This window comes from Mandrillus leucophaeus, unplaced genomic scaffold, assembly GCF_000951045.1.
Source record: "Mandrillus leucophaeus isolate KB7577 unplaced genomic scaffold, Mleu.le_1.0 Scaffold455, whole genome shotgun sequence".
Taxonomy (NCBI): domain Eukaryota; kingdom Metazoa; phylum Chordata; class Mammalia; order Primates; family Cercopithecidae; genus Mandrillus; species Mandrillus leucophaeus.
In genome coordinates this window covers 778,949-792,536 of record NW_012104865.1, presented here as the reverse complement: position 1 = coordinate 792,536, position 13,588 = coordinate 778,949, and the positions used below count along the sequence as shown (strand labels likewise).

Sequence of the window (13,588 nt, the reverse complement as noted above, 5' to 3'; positions counted from 1 at the left end):
TTTAAATATCTAAACGCATATATGCATCATTTTGTAAATCCAAGTAAAACTTTAACATGCTGTAGAGTTTAGATTACAATGGAAATTGTAAGCATAAGATTTCACCAAAATGTTTATATTTTGAATTACATTTTTAAGGGAATCAATCATTTGATACATGAATAAAATGTTACCATAATAGTAAATTTATGTCATTCTTTAAATACAGATTTAAAGTTCTAACATAAAAAATAGAATGAAATTTAAAGAATACCTTAGCTCCTCCAAACTTTCCTTCACTTCTCTGGTTAAAAAGTCTTAAAGTCTTAAATTCTCCCCTTATTCACTCCTTTGACAATAGGACCCAATATATGATTGTAATTTTAGATTAATTATCAATCAAAATCAGATTTAGTACTAATTCATTTTTTCCCTCCTTGACAAAGGCTTGGAGGGAATGGGACACAGCACAAGTATGTTTAATGTTGGAGAAAGGGTGGAACGTCATGTAACAAGAGCCCTAATAGAGCTGAAGGAAATAGTGGGCATGGGTGAGAAGACCTATGGATAAGAAAAAGCCTATGGAGAGTGTGGGCAGCAGAGGAAATCTTCATGTATTTGTAGATTCACCATAATGGAGATGGTTAAGCTTGCTATGCATTAGAATTTAAGTCAGTGGGTAAGAATGTAAAGGTACATAACTTGGTTAAAAAAAACCCAACAACTGTAAAACAGAGTTGTTCAGAGATAGAATCATCTGCCTTAGAAAGAAGTGGATGAATCAATGCCAGGAGAGACTGATGGGAATTTTTTAGAGTTCCAAGGTGAATGGTCAAATTAAGGGCATTTCCTTCTTTAAGAGTCCATGAATGTGCAAACCAAGTGGAGGTCTTGAGTGCATATAAGGTTTCAATGTACCTATGATGGTGATGGCATTGTCACCCGCTTGAAGGACTGTAGATCTAGAAGGGAAGAGCTGCAGAACAGATTTTCATATTATATAGACATAACTGTCCATTTAATAATTTTTAATTCACAGAGATTGGCAAACTTCATTGTGTATGGAGAATACATTAACAAAGCATATGAATTAGTAGAAAGACCAGGGATGTGTAGCCTGAAGTTGAACATCTGCCATGTACTGGTGAAATATTTTTTGATAATTTAGTATCTCTATTAGGCATATCCATATCCCCATCTATTGGAAAGATAACACAATGTCAGTAATTATGTTTTATACAATTATAAAACATAAAAATAGTAACTTACAGAAATATAGCTGGCATTAATATAATCCGAACCTGGAACACTAGCGTCAGCTATCAGCTTTACTCTGTTGTTATTATCTAGAAGAAAATATAAGGAATAAATGCTAATTGGCTTTTTAAATTGTTACTACTTTTTTTTATTATAAAAGTAACACAAAGGAGTTCATAATATAACATTCCAATTTCACAGATGGCGGCAAATTTAAAAAAGTTATTTATTCTCCCATACTTCTACCACCCAGAGACAATGACTATTAATATGTCCTTGTATATATTTCTAGAATTTTCTATACATATTCTTTGTATTCTAATTTTCTTTAGCTACAAATGGATATACAATCTGTTCTGCAAGTCATTTTTTTAATTTACCTGTGTCTTTCCATATCAGCATAAACAAAGATATGTAGTTCATTATTTTAAAAAGCTATACAGTATTTCACTGTTTGAATATAACATAGTTATTTAACCTTTTATTATTATTTAAATGACCCACAATTATAAAATGCTGAATAGACATAACTGAAATTTTTGTGTATATGTAGGGAGTAAACTTGTAGAATATATTACCAGCAGTAAAATTTTTAGATTATATATATGCATTCCAAATTTTGAAAAACATTTCTAAATTGTTCTCTAACAAATCATACTCTGAACCAAAGTGTTTGAAAAATTTTGTTTCCTCTTTAACTATCACAAGGTATTATTAAACATCTTATGTTCTTTTGACAAATACAAATTGATGTCTCATAATATTTATTTTGATTTCCTTAAATACAAGTCAAACTGAATTTCTTTGCTTATGTTTATTAACCATTTTCATGCCTTTTCTATTAACTGCCTTTCACATTTTCTCATTTTTATTTTTAAAAAGTATGCTAAAACAGAAGGCTACATAGAGCCTTTTGTCATATGAATTAAAATTTTCTTCTTAGTTTGTCACTTGTCCTTGACTTTGTCTATCAATTTTACTATACAAAAATTTATATTATTATTCAATCAAATTTCTTATTATTTTTCTCTATGACTTCAGGATTTTGTACCCTTTGTCAAAGTTGTTTGTCATTACAAATTATTATTACTTTTACAAATGATAGCTTTTTCTGAAAATTTCATGGATTTTTCTCATTTTAAGCATTTCAATCTTTGACCCATTCTGACTTTTTTTTTTTTTTTTTTTTTTAAGGAATGAAGTATAGATATATCTTTTATTGTTTATCTGTTGTCGTTGGAACAGCAAATAGTATCAATTTTTTAACATTTCATCTTTTCTCCCTAATTCGGAACACCACTTTTTTTTTTTTTTTTTTTTTTTTTTTTTTTTTTTTTTAAGGAATGAAGTATAGATATATCTTTTATTGTTTATCTGTTGTCGTTGGAACAGCAAATAGTATCAATTTTTTAACATTTCATCTTTTCTCCCTAATTCGGAACACCACTTTGTTTTCTAGGTAGTTAGGTCTATTTCTAGACCATTCATTCCTTTCCATTAATTTATCTGCCTATTCTTTCTTTCAAATTTCTAATTACTACTTTTTAGAATATTTTAAGAGCTAGTAAAATTAGATACCCTGTACTCGTTACTTTTCTTCAAAGAAAAATATCAGAAATTATTTTTCCTGAGGAAGTTTACCAACTTGATATTATAATTGAAGCATTCAGTAATAATTTTAACTAAACATGGAAATGACACGAAATATCCACTGCTTAATTGTTTTGACGGGTTGTCTGTTTGTTTTCAAGGAGGCAAAATGGGTAAGCAGGATTGGGTCTGAATTCCAGATGATCCGCCTCCCATACATATGGCCTTGGAAAAATTGCTTAGCTTCTCTGCTCCTCGGTTACCTCAGCTATAAGGTGTCATTATAACACAGATTTTGTATAACCCTCTTGAAGAAAATAACACTGTTTCTTTTCTTATTGATTGAAAAATGAACCTGTATTTACCATGGTGAAGCACAATTCGGCCTCATTTGTAAAACGAATTCATGTAAGTGCACATTTACTCTGATCTTCAATGAATATTTTACAACGCATTTTTTTAATGTTCCATAGGAAAACACTGCTATGCTCATAAGGGAAACTAATGCACAAAGCTAAGTGAGAATATTGCCTTTGCATTTGATGCTAGGTCTGTCGGAAGATGTTAAACAGGTTCATTACTTGGGTTAAATTACAAAGCTAAGAAACTATTAGGTCTACAGTTTCTTGCACCTGCATAAGTGAACTTGTGTGAACAAACGGAAAACCATGTATACTAACTTTAGTTAAATATGAACAAAGCAAAAGAAATATAATTTGATAGTCACCGCCAATAAAATACATTATTATAATTCAGTCAATATAAAATAAAATAAGGAAACAACAAAAAAAGTTAAGATGGTAGGCATTTAAAAATACTTCCTAGCTAAACCAAAACCAACAAATGCACATACATGGTTTTATGTTTGGGAAGCGGTTTTTTGCTCTATTCCAAGGCAGATCAGCATCAGTTGAGGAAAGATCCTGAAGAAATTTTGGTAATTCCTGTAAAATAAAGTTATTGCAAAGTTTACATTTATCAGAGATAAACAAGAAATTTCACTTATTAAAAGACAGTTATTTGTTCTAAACTTTTTTTTAATTTGTAAATTAAAAGCACTTATCATAACTGTAGAAATGAGATCAAATTAACAGTAATGAGTTTCCCTAGGCTTTCACCAAAAATATCCTGAATAAAGTTGCTCAGTTGGGCTATTGCTCTTTCTGAGATAATTTCTTTGCACATTGGGAAGCCTTAAGATGTGGCAACCATGTTAGTGACCATTTTACATATGTTACCAATGGTTTCATCGGGTACACACCATTGTTTAATATTTTAATGTCTACTTAGTAGGAAGAGGGATTTCAATGATTTATTTTTTGTTTTTTCTCCTCAGGCAGTGTGATTTCATGCCTATTAATTGGTACAACATTGGTCAGTTTGAGAAGATGCCAGAGGTCAATTTCTGCTGTTAGTAAGCATTGTTAAATCAATAATGGAATGCAAAGGTGCGATTAAGAATTATCAGATGTAGATGAAGGGTCAAGAAGATCTATTATTGACATTTGATGAAAATTTATGATATTATTTACCTACCTTGCTCTTGGCAAAGCAAGCATCATTAAAAAGTCTGGTGTAAGAAAATATGTTCATTATTTTGTTGAGCTGAAAATTTACATGTATGAAATTTATAGTTTTCCATTTTAGAAATCTCAACTTGCCAAATTCCATAATAAGCACTAAACATATGTGTGTTAACAATTTTTCAACATCAGTATAAATTATTTCTTTTAATTAGATAAGTTTCCCTTTCTTATTTTTTCCCAAAATTAAAATCTGGACAGTTGTTTACATATGGGTATGTATTAAGGGACAGGAATGGCGTAAGATCTGAATTCTGATGTGTTGGCACCAAAGGCTTACAAAAACTTTTTAACCCAGTAAGGAGTCCTAGAACAGCTTCCTCATGTCAAAGTTTTGGAAATACATAAAGAAGGGAGAAAAAAGGTGAGTTTAAATGGATTGAAAGAGCACTTATATTTTATAATTATTTCACAGAAAAGTTTCCATTTCTAGACTTAAGCTGCTCTGGCTTTGGTAAGCAATGCACAAACACCAGGTTGATTGTTTGGATGGTAATGTTACACTGGGCAGTCTTATCCTTTCCAGGGTGCACAAGGCCACAATTCTCCCTATTTCGCTCTATCTCTTTTCATTGGTACCCGAGATGAGTTCGACTGTTTTTGCATTCCTATCCTTTTCCTCTCTCTGGAACACCTTTTTTCCTTTACCTTCTCATTAGACTTCTGCTCATCCTGAAGTTCATCTTTAAAGTCACCTTTTTTATGAAATCTTTTCTGGTTGATATACAAACAGATTTGATCCTCAATCTTTATACATATCTCCATCACGATACAGTAAATTTGTAATTTTTATACATCTGCAGTTCTTATCATAATATGAGCTTCTTTATGGTAGAATTTATCATCATAATAGCTAATACTTGTGCCAGCTACTGTTCTTAGTATTACTTATATTCAATCATTTTATATTCATAATTTAATAAAGTAGATATTATCATTTTACAAATGAAGATATTGAGGCACAGAGAGTTTAAGAAATTTGCCCAAAGTCACTTAGCTGGTAAGTGCTGATTTAATATATATCAATGTGCCAAACACAATGTCTATCACACAGTAGGAACTTATAAATATTTAAGATGTCAGTGAATATGTCCAGAGTTAAAAAGTTTATCAAATATATGCACCAAAATGTATTTATTAAAACATAATAATTTAATAATTTGCTTTAGAAATTCTTAACAAAGCATTAGACAAGACACAATTTTTAAAAAGTTCTTAAAACTATGGTCTTCAAAACAGTTAAACTAGAAACTTTCTCATATAATATACGTGAAAATGTTATTGCTAATAAAACTTTTTATCTACTCGGTCATGCATAATGTAATTATATTCGCTCTTATTCTAGTGAAATTACACTTTTGCTCCTGAAAAATTGAGAATTCTTGCTGTCTAAAGCCTAGGAAGAATTTTATGGCACCATTGATTTTGTTAAGTCCAGACCAATATTTCTTAAGAAGCATAACCAAAAGGCTGCAGGAAATACCATTAATCTTTTCTCATTTTTGTTATTATTCCCTAAGTGACTGAAATATTGTAATTCTGAATTATTTAATCTAATTGTTTTAGTCTTTGTTTCAGAAGTTCACACACTGGGAATTTCATGGAAAAAAATAAAATAGAAGTAATGTTTTTGGTGCATTTAGAAATCTGTCTTTCTTAATAACAAAATAATCACCTAAGTTAGAAAAGATGCTTATAAGTCTTAAAGTAGCTTGCAGATTTGATATCTACCTTATGTTTTTAAATAATTTCAATTTTATAGATATACAAAATGTTAAAAGCAATAAAACTATTTCCAACTTTTAAGTAGATTTAAAGTGACAAATTCTTAATTTTAAACATTTTCATTATATGATACAGCACTTATTCCATAGTAACTTTAAAAAGACGCCTGTAAAACGTGGACATTGTTTAAATGGTTTTTAAAAAATTTTTAGGCAGTTCTAGAAATAATTTTCTTATAGTTTCTGGAAGCATCAAGTTCTGGTCTCACATTCATCTATATCACTAATGTAATCCAAGTAGGTAAACGTAAAATGAAATAATTTAGTGTCTAAATGTAAAATAATTACTTAAATATAAAACTACATGTATAGTATGACCTAAACCTTGAACACACACACAAAACCTAATGAATGTATCATTCTATATTTGCATCTACATCTGGATGAAAGGGCAGAGAAGAGACAAGGTCATGCTGCCAATACAGGGGAGGTCTGAAGAAGAGCACCTTTTCCTGACACAGTAGGTGAATAATTCTGATCAGGTTGCACCAGAGGCTGCCCAGTGTAACATTACTATCAAAACAATCAGCCTGGTAATTGGGTATTGATTATCAAGGCCAGAGTCCTTCATGGCCTTGCATGCTTAAAATGGACATGAAATGTGACACATGAAATGACTGGAGGTCTTGCAATGTTGTGACAACTGCTAGTAACATACCGAAAATTCTTCTTGAAACTTTAGGTTGTTGTTTGTGCAAAGCTCTTCAACATGTTGCAGGAAGGATTTCTTGCTTATTGGCCTCCAAGTAAAGAAGGGTATAGAATAGGGTCATGTTAGATTATATTTGTTCACGTTAGCATTGGCACTGGCTTCACTGTTAACAAGTAAAAGAACAATGGACATCCCCAAAACCACAAACAACACAGCTTTTTAAAGTCACTCTGTTATATTTATAAAATTAACTTTTCCTCTTTAAGCTCACTTTCTTTGTATTCATGGTACAAAATTCCTTCAATTTTTTAGTGACATTCAATAAAGGATTTAGTAGTTTAATGAAGAACGTTTTTCAAGTAAATGTAAGAGCATAAAGTTATCATTGAATCCTAAAGCACATAATACCTCTTTGTCAGACAGAAAACATTTTATACATTACAAGGTTTTAGAAGATATAAAATATTGCAGTGACCTCATTCTCATAATGACATGGTTTTCAAACCCCAAGGAGTTTAAATATCCCCGTATTACTTCCCAAGCTAAAATACAGACATGCAGGCTTCACCCCAGAGAGAGAGAAAGCATTTCTCCAGTTACCATGCAATTAGTCATGCTTTTATGATTTATATCCAGCTTGGAGGTTTTTTCAACAAACATACAAAAAGTGAATCACACAGTAAGGTTCTACTGAGTCAGTGCATCCAACTTTGATATTCAAAAAGAAGAAAAAAAATATTTAACAAACTTACTTGATGGATTTTCTATAACTAAGTAACCTGCAATAGAGATTGTGTTAAATGCACTGTGAGTCAGAGTGGACAGCTAATTCTGAAAGAAGTGTAGATTAAAGTCAGAAAATTATAATAAATCAATAATATAAAATGTGCTATGACTTTAATATGTGATCATTATTTTAAATTTTATTTCTTTTTTGAAATTATATCATTTGGATTCAAACATGTCAAATAATTTACCTTCTTTCTCGAGCTAAAATGTTATTATTGTTATTATAAATGTCATTATAAATGCCTGAAAATGTTAGGCATTTAGGATACTACATTAAAAATAGATCATTTTTTAAAATATTGCATGGTATTTAGTGGTCTAAAAGAGTTAATGTGAGTTTTTAAAATATTTCCTTTATATATAGAAAGTACTGAACCAGACAGAATGAATCCATAAAACTTGACATCACATTGGCTAAGTATTGTTTCATGAGTGAGTTTGGATAAGTACACAGCAACAACAAATTATAATTATTTCCATTATTTTAGACCTATCTTTTGTGACAGATCATTGGCCAAATTATTTAAACTCTGTAAAAAGAGAAATAATTTTAAAGGCTAAGTAGGCTATACAGACACAAACTTAGAGAGGGGTGTATCATTAATAACACTTAATGTCATGCACAACAAATTAGCACTGCAAAAAACACAAAAGGCACAAAATATAATGAAATGAACTAAGGAACAGATGAACATTTCAAAGTTTTAAATTTAGAATAATATTAGGGATTTTACTATGTTCTTTAATTGAAAAATATTTGTAAGAAGGTATGTTTTTTGAAGTAAAGGATGAATAAAAGAAAAAAAATTGGTTTGAAAAACATAGCATCATAAATATGAAAATGGTCAAAAAGAAGTGTGTTTAACGAAGAAAACATGAGTAAAAAGGAAGTATATTTCATTACAATACAGGAATTGTTGAAAAATATGGGGGTGCTGGAGCAGGTATTACAAAGTGGAATGTTAGAATTCTCAGTTAATGATGGGTGCCCCCAAACAGAAAGAGATATTGTATCTTCCAGCTTCTCAGAGTAAACATAAAGTGGTAGACTATTCCATTACCAAACAGGGCATCTAAGTGACAGAGTAGCAGTAACTAAGCAAAGAGTCTTGGTGGATAAGCTTAAGAGTGCCCCACAATACCCTAGAGTGATTTAAAGAAAGTAAGAAAGAATTCCTGACTCTACATGGATATGGAGCTGGCTGAAAGGGCTACCAAATGAGAAGAATCTTTGATTTGGGGAAGGGAAAGTGGAATGTCTGAATATTGGAGGCCCTGGAAATGTCTCTGACACAGTAACAGATGCAGTGGGGACTGAAGCAACAATCAATCTTTGTTGAAAATAATTACCCCTCAGCAAAGACCAGCAAGAAAGAAAGATAAACTACAGGCTACATCCACACATACTACCTAGCTTCCTTAAGATAACTTATCCAATGCTTCTATGCTACCTTGTTCTTCAGAAATAGGAAAGAATAGAGGGTTGTGTTGGGCAAATTCTGATTAACTGAACTTAAGATATATATGACTGAGATGCTTTGATTACCAAGGTCTATTTCCCTGCTACCACATGGACATAGAAACTCTTGAGCTTTGTGGAGATAACTTTCACAATAACAGCAAATATTATTCCATTGTGATTGGTAAAATTTAAGCACACTGTATCTGATTTAGTGACAGGCTAGTGGTCCACCTATATAAGGATAGTGAGACTGCCATCCTATCGCAGAGAGATTCATTTTTCCTAGAGGATTATTTGAGCCGGTACTGCAAAAGTATTTTTACTGGGATAACTGGAATTTAAAGTAGATGTTAGTTTCTGGGAAAACATCAATAAACCATTTGAAGAATTGGTATACATTTGTGAAATCCCTAAGAGACATTAAATGTGAATAATCACATTAAAGAACAAGTGAGCAAGAAATAGCTAAAGCAAAATATTATTCATATTATTGCTCTTCTTTCTTTAATCATGTCTATTCTTCATTTCAGAAGTTATGATTAATTGAATAAATATACATTTTTTGTTTTAAGTCCATGTCTTTTCAGTGAAAAATTCTACCAAAAGTTGCTGTTTCACTATTCTTAATTCATTTTGCATTTAAAATCACTCCCTAAAGATTCTTTTTTTTTTTTGTCAGAAATACATCATTGTAAATTTTGTAAGTGCTATGAAACTCAGATTTTTAAAAGTTTGTACAGATGCCATTGGTGCCTAACTAATATCACCAGGGCACTCAACATTCCCATGCAAGGAGATAGTTTCCCACTACAAGGACCTGCCATTCTCCCCTGAGTGTTTCCTGCATAGAGGCTAGAAGCATTGGAGAGTAAATGTCCCAAGAAACATCCATCAACCAATGACTAACCAGAGTTGGGGGATAAATACCCCAGCTCCCTCACCCCTCAAGGGGGATAATAATGATGTGTGTTTCATGATGTCCACCTAAAGATATTTTAAACCATAATGGACTATATTGGATTTGGGTGGATATTTGTGAATTCTTGCCTTTTATAAAATATGATGCCTTTATTGGTTTCAAATACCTGCTCGAACAATTACTAGTTATGTTATCATGTGCAATACTTAATTTTTCTGTGTCTCAGTTTCCTAGTTTGGGAAACATATGTAAATTAAGTTCATATATTTAAAGGTCTTTGGCTTCAGTAAGCAATACATAATTACTGGTTACTATCATTAGTATGATAACTATTATTCTTAGTTTATTTTGTATATCTCATGCTGCTCCTATCCATGCTGCTGTATAATTGATACTGATATAAGGAAGGGATTTTTTCCATTATTTCCAAAAGAATATTCTCTTAATTGTACTCAAAGATGGATAGACTATATTGTGCTAAAATATAGTAGTCACAAATATCTAGATTTCAAATCCAAGTCTGGATTTCTAGCTCTCAATTCAAGATCCCAAACAAATCTCTAATACAATGACCATAATAATTCAGTTTTCATGTAATCATGTAAAACATTTCTAACCATGCTCACATTTCTGACATTATTCCTTGTAACTCCTCTTCATGCATCCTTTTTGCACTCCAGATATTCTCTATATATCCCTCCCTCTCAATTTTATACCATTCCAGGCATTCTTCCTACAATGGAAATTTTACTTATTCTTTAATACATGATTCAAATGTTAAATACCCTATCGATCTTACTCGGTTTTACTAAGAAGAAAATAATTTCATTTCCCTGTAAAATCGAATTTCCAAGGACAAATCATTTGGGTTCATATATACTTCAGGGCTGGGGCAGGATTACAACTTGGCTTACTAGATGTCCCCCATAACATTATTCATAGTAAACATTAAATAAATCATATCAAATATAAAATTGTGGATGAATTCAGATTAAGATACACAGAAAGCAAAATATGAATATTCTGGTTTTATTGTGAGAGAATATCTGAATTGAATACATTTCCCACTAAATTATTAAGAAACTAAGAATTCTCAAGAGGTCCTAACTCAAAGTTTTAAATATGTATAATCAATAGATTTATCAACAAAAAGCATATGAGTCTAAGCAAAAGCCATATTAGATAACCTAACATTATAAATTAACAGGTGCACTTTGTTAGGAAGTTAGATAAATGAACAATAAAATTGCTCTTGCCTACTCAAGTGATAAATAAATAGGCACAGACTTTAAGAGAAAGAGAGGTGGAATCTGTTTTGGCTTTATTTTCTTTTGTATCATTCTTTTTTATCTAAATCCAATCACTTTTTAGAATCTGTTCTTCGCATTTATGTTTATGTAAGATAAGAAATAAAGTTTCTAGTAGTCCAGTTTTTATGTAATTTTCTAGTCTGTACTTACGTCACAATCATTTGTGAGTTGAAATCTTCAAATACCTATCAGGAATGCTCAAATTGAGAAGACACTTTGAGATCAACTACCTGACTATTTTAAGTAAAAGTTAGATATTTCCTTCCTCATTGTTGTCTATAGTATACTTATCATTGCTTTGGTTCTTAGCTTCATGTTGTACAGGTGTATTTATCGCTCAGGTATTGGCTACATTCTAAATTGTATTTTTCTGTGAGGTTTTAAACTTTAATGTTTATATAAAAATATTAACTTGAATAATTTATAGAGAGAATTAGAAAAGAAAATGGGACATACTATAAGGAAAATGCAGTAACTTATCACTGATGAGGGATAATTAAATTCCTAATAGGTAAAACTGTTTGCTTAAATAAGCACTAAAAACACACAGAAATTGATGTGCATGAAAATCAACAATGCTATTTCAGCAGTGCTAGTTTTGAATGAAGTGATCCAAGGAGATACTCAAACATACTCAAATAGAAAACTTTATATTAACATTTTAAAAACTTAAAAAAACTGTTAAATGGAAAGTATTTTTAGACTGGTAGGATATTCTCATTCACTTATGATAGTGAGTCTGACTGAATATAGTCAGACTATATTCAGTTCATTACTGGATAAATCAATTTGGGAACAGTCCAGATTTCAATAAGATAACTGACTAATTTCCAATAGAAAGGGCTAAACACTTTTTATTACATGAATCTTAACTGTCTTAAATTCTATATCTTTTGGTTGAAAAGGGTCTTATTTCACGTCTGGACTCATTTCTTTAAAGCCTATCAAAAACTTAAATTCCACTCAGATTACTCTTGATGGATCTAGAAGGGAAGCATTTATTTATGTTGGCAGTGGTGATTGAAGACCATATTGTCACAGAGACTCAGCTTTCCCTCAAGGTCAATTAGTTGAAATCTATAGGGAATTAAAATATAGTCCTAATAGAGAGCCACAGATGATAGCCTATAGTTGAGCAGCTTCAACCAGCATTATCAGTGGTATGGGACAAAGTGAGAAACTTTTTTTCTACTTAACCAGTGATGTTAAGTTAAAAATAAAAGAATCTCAAATTTGTCAATTGATGTAAAAATATGCATTTGTATCACATAGCATGTACTTGCTACTTAGATTAAATTTGTGAAGAATCTATTTGTCCAGTAAAATATTAATATTTCCAAGTGTTGTATGATACTGAGTGTGAGTTTTCAGTTTGTATATTTCATCAAGTCACTAATAACACATAAATTACATCTACTTCTACAGTATTCTATTGCTTATCCAAAGCATCTACTTTAATGCTTTTAGAGGTGCCTCAATTTTTGTTATTTCCTATTATTATTCTTTATTCTGGGTTTGAAAATGATGCTCTTTCACGTCCTTCTTCATTCTTTTACCAAATCATTGATGTTTCTGTGGTGCTCAATATAAATTTAAAATATCCTAACCCATGGCTGGTCCTATATAGTTGACTCTAAAACTTTATAAGAGAAACATACCATAAGCGAGTAATAGAATACTTTTTATGTATTTATTTATTTATGTATGTATGTATTTATTTTTTGAGATGGAGTTTCACTCTTGTTGCCCAGGCTGGAGTGCAATGGTATAACCTCGGCTCACTGCAACCTCTGCCTCCCGGGTTCAAGCAATTCTCCTGCCTCAGCCTCCGGAGTAGCTGAGATTACAGGCACCTGCCACTATGCCCGGCTAATTTTTGTATTTTTAGTAGAGACAGGTTTTTGCCACGTTGGCCAGGCTGGTCTGGAACTCCTGACCTCAGGGGATCCACCCACCTCGACCTCCCAAAGTGCTGGGATTACAGGCATGAGCCACCACGCCTGGCCATGTAATACTTTTTTAAATCAGGAAGACAATTAATAGTAAATGATATGTATTACTTTCTCAACATGTCTTCTCGTATGTGTAGGATGAATCAGTTTAAAAGAAGCATTAAATTTGAAGGATATCTCTTTGGAGGCAATGTTTCTTCCTTTCTCATCACACTATTCCCAGTGCCTAAAACAGTACTTAGCACTTGAGAGATACTCAATTATTATTTATTTTTATTTAATCAAGATGAAATGGTCTTTTAGATGAGAAG

At 31.4% G+C, this 13,588-nt stretch overlaps 1 protein-coding gene across 1 annotated transcript in view; it reads right to left on the bottom strand.

Moving 5' to 3' along the window:
* The window catches only part of PTPRQ (protein tyrosine phosphatase, receptor type, Q), a 239,890-nt gene that overhangs the window by 19,672 nt on the left and 206,630 nt on the right, over window positions 1-13,588 (bottom strand). The window contains exons 36-39 of the mRNA XM_011994394.1: window positions 7,598-7,624; window positions 6,852-6,933; window positions 3,680-3,770; window positions 1,249-1,325 (exon numbers count right to left, since the gene is read on the bottom strand). Of these exons, the coding sequence (XP_011849784.1) occupies window positions 1,249-1,325; window positions 3,680-3,770; window positions 6,852-6,933; window positions 7,598-7,624 (277 nt within the window). The remainder of the gene's footprint in view (window positions 1-1,248; window positions 1,326-3,679; window positions 3,771-6,851; window positions 6,934-7,597; window positions 7,625-13,588) is intronic.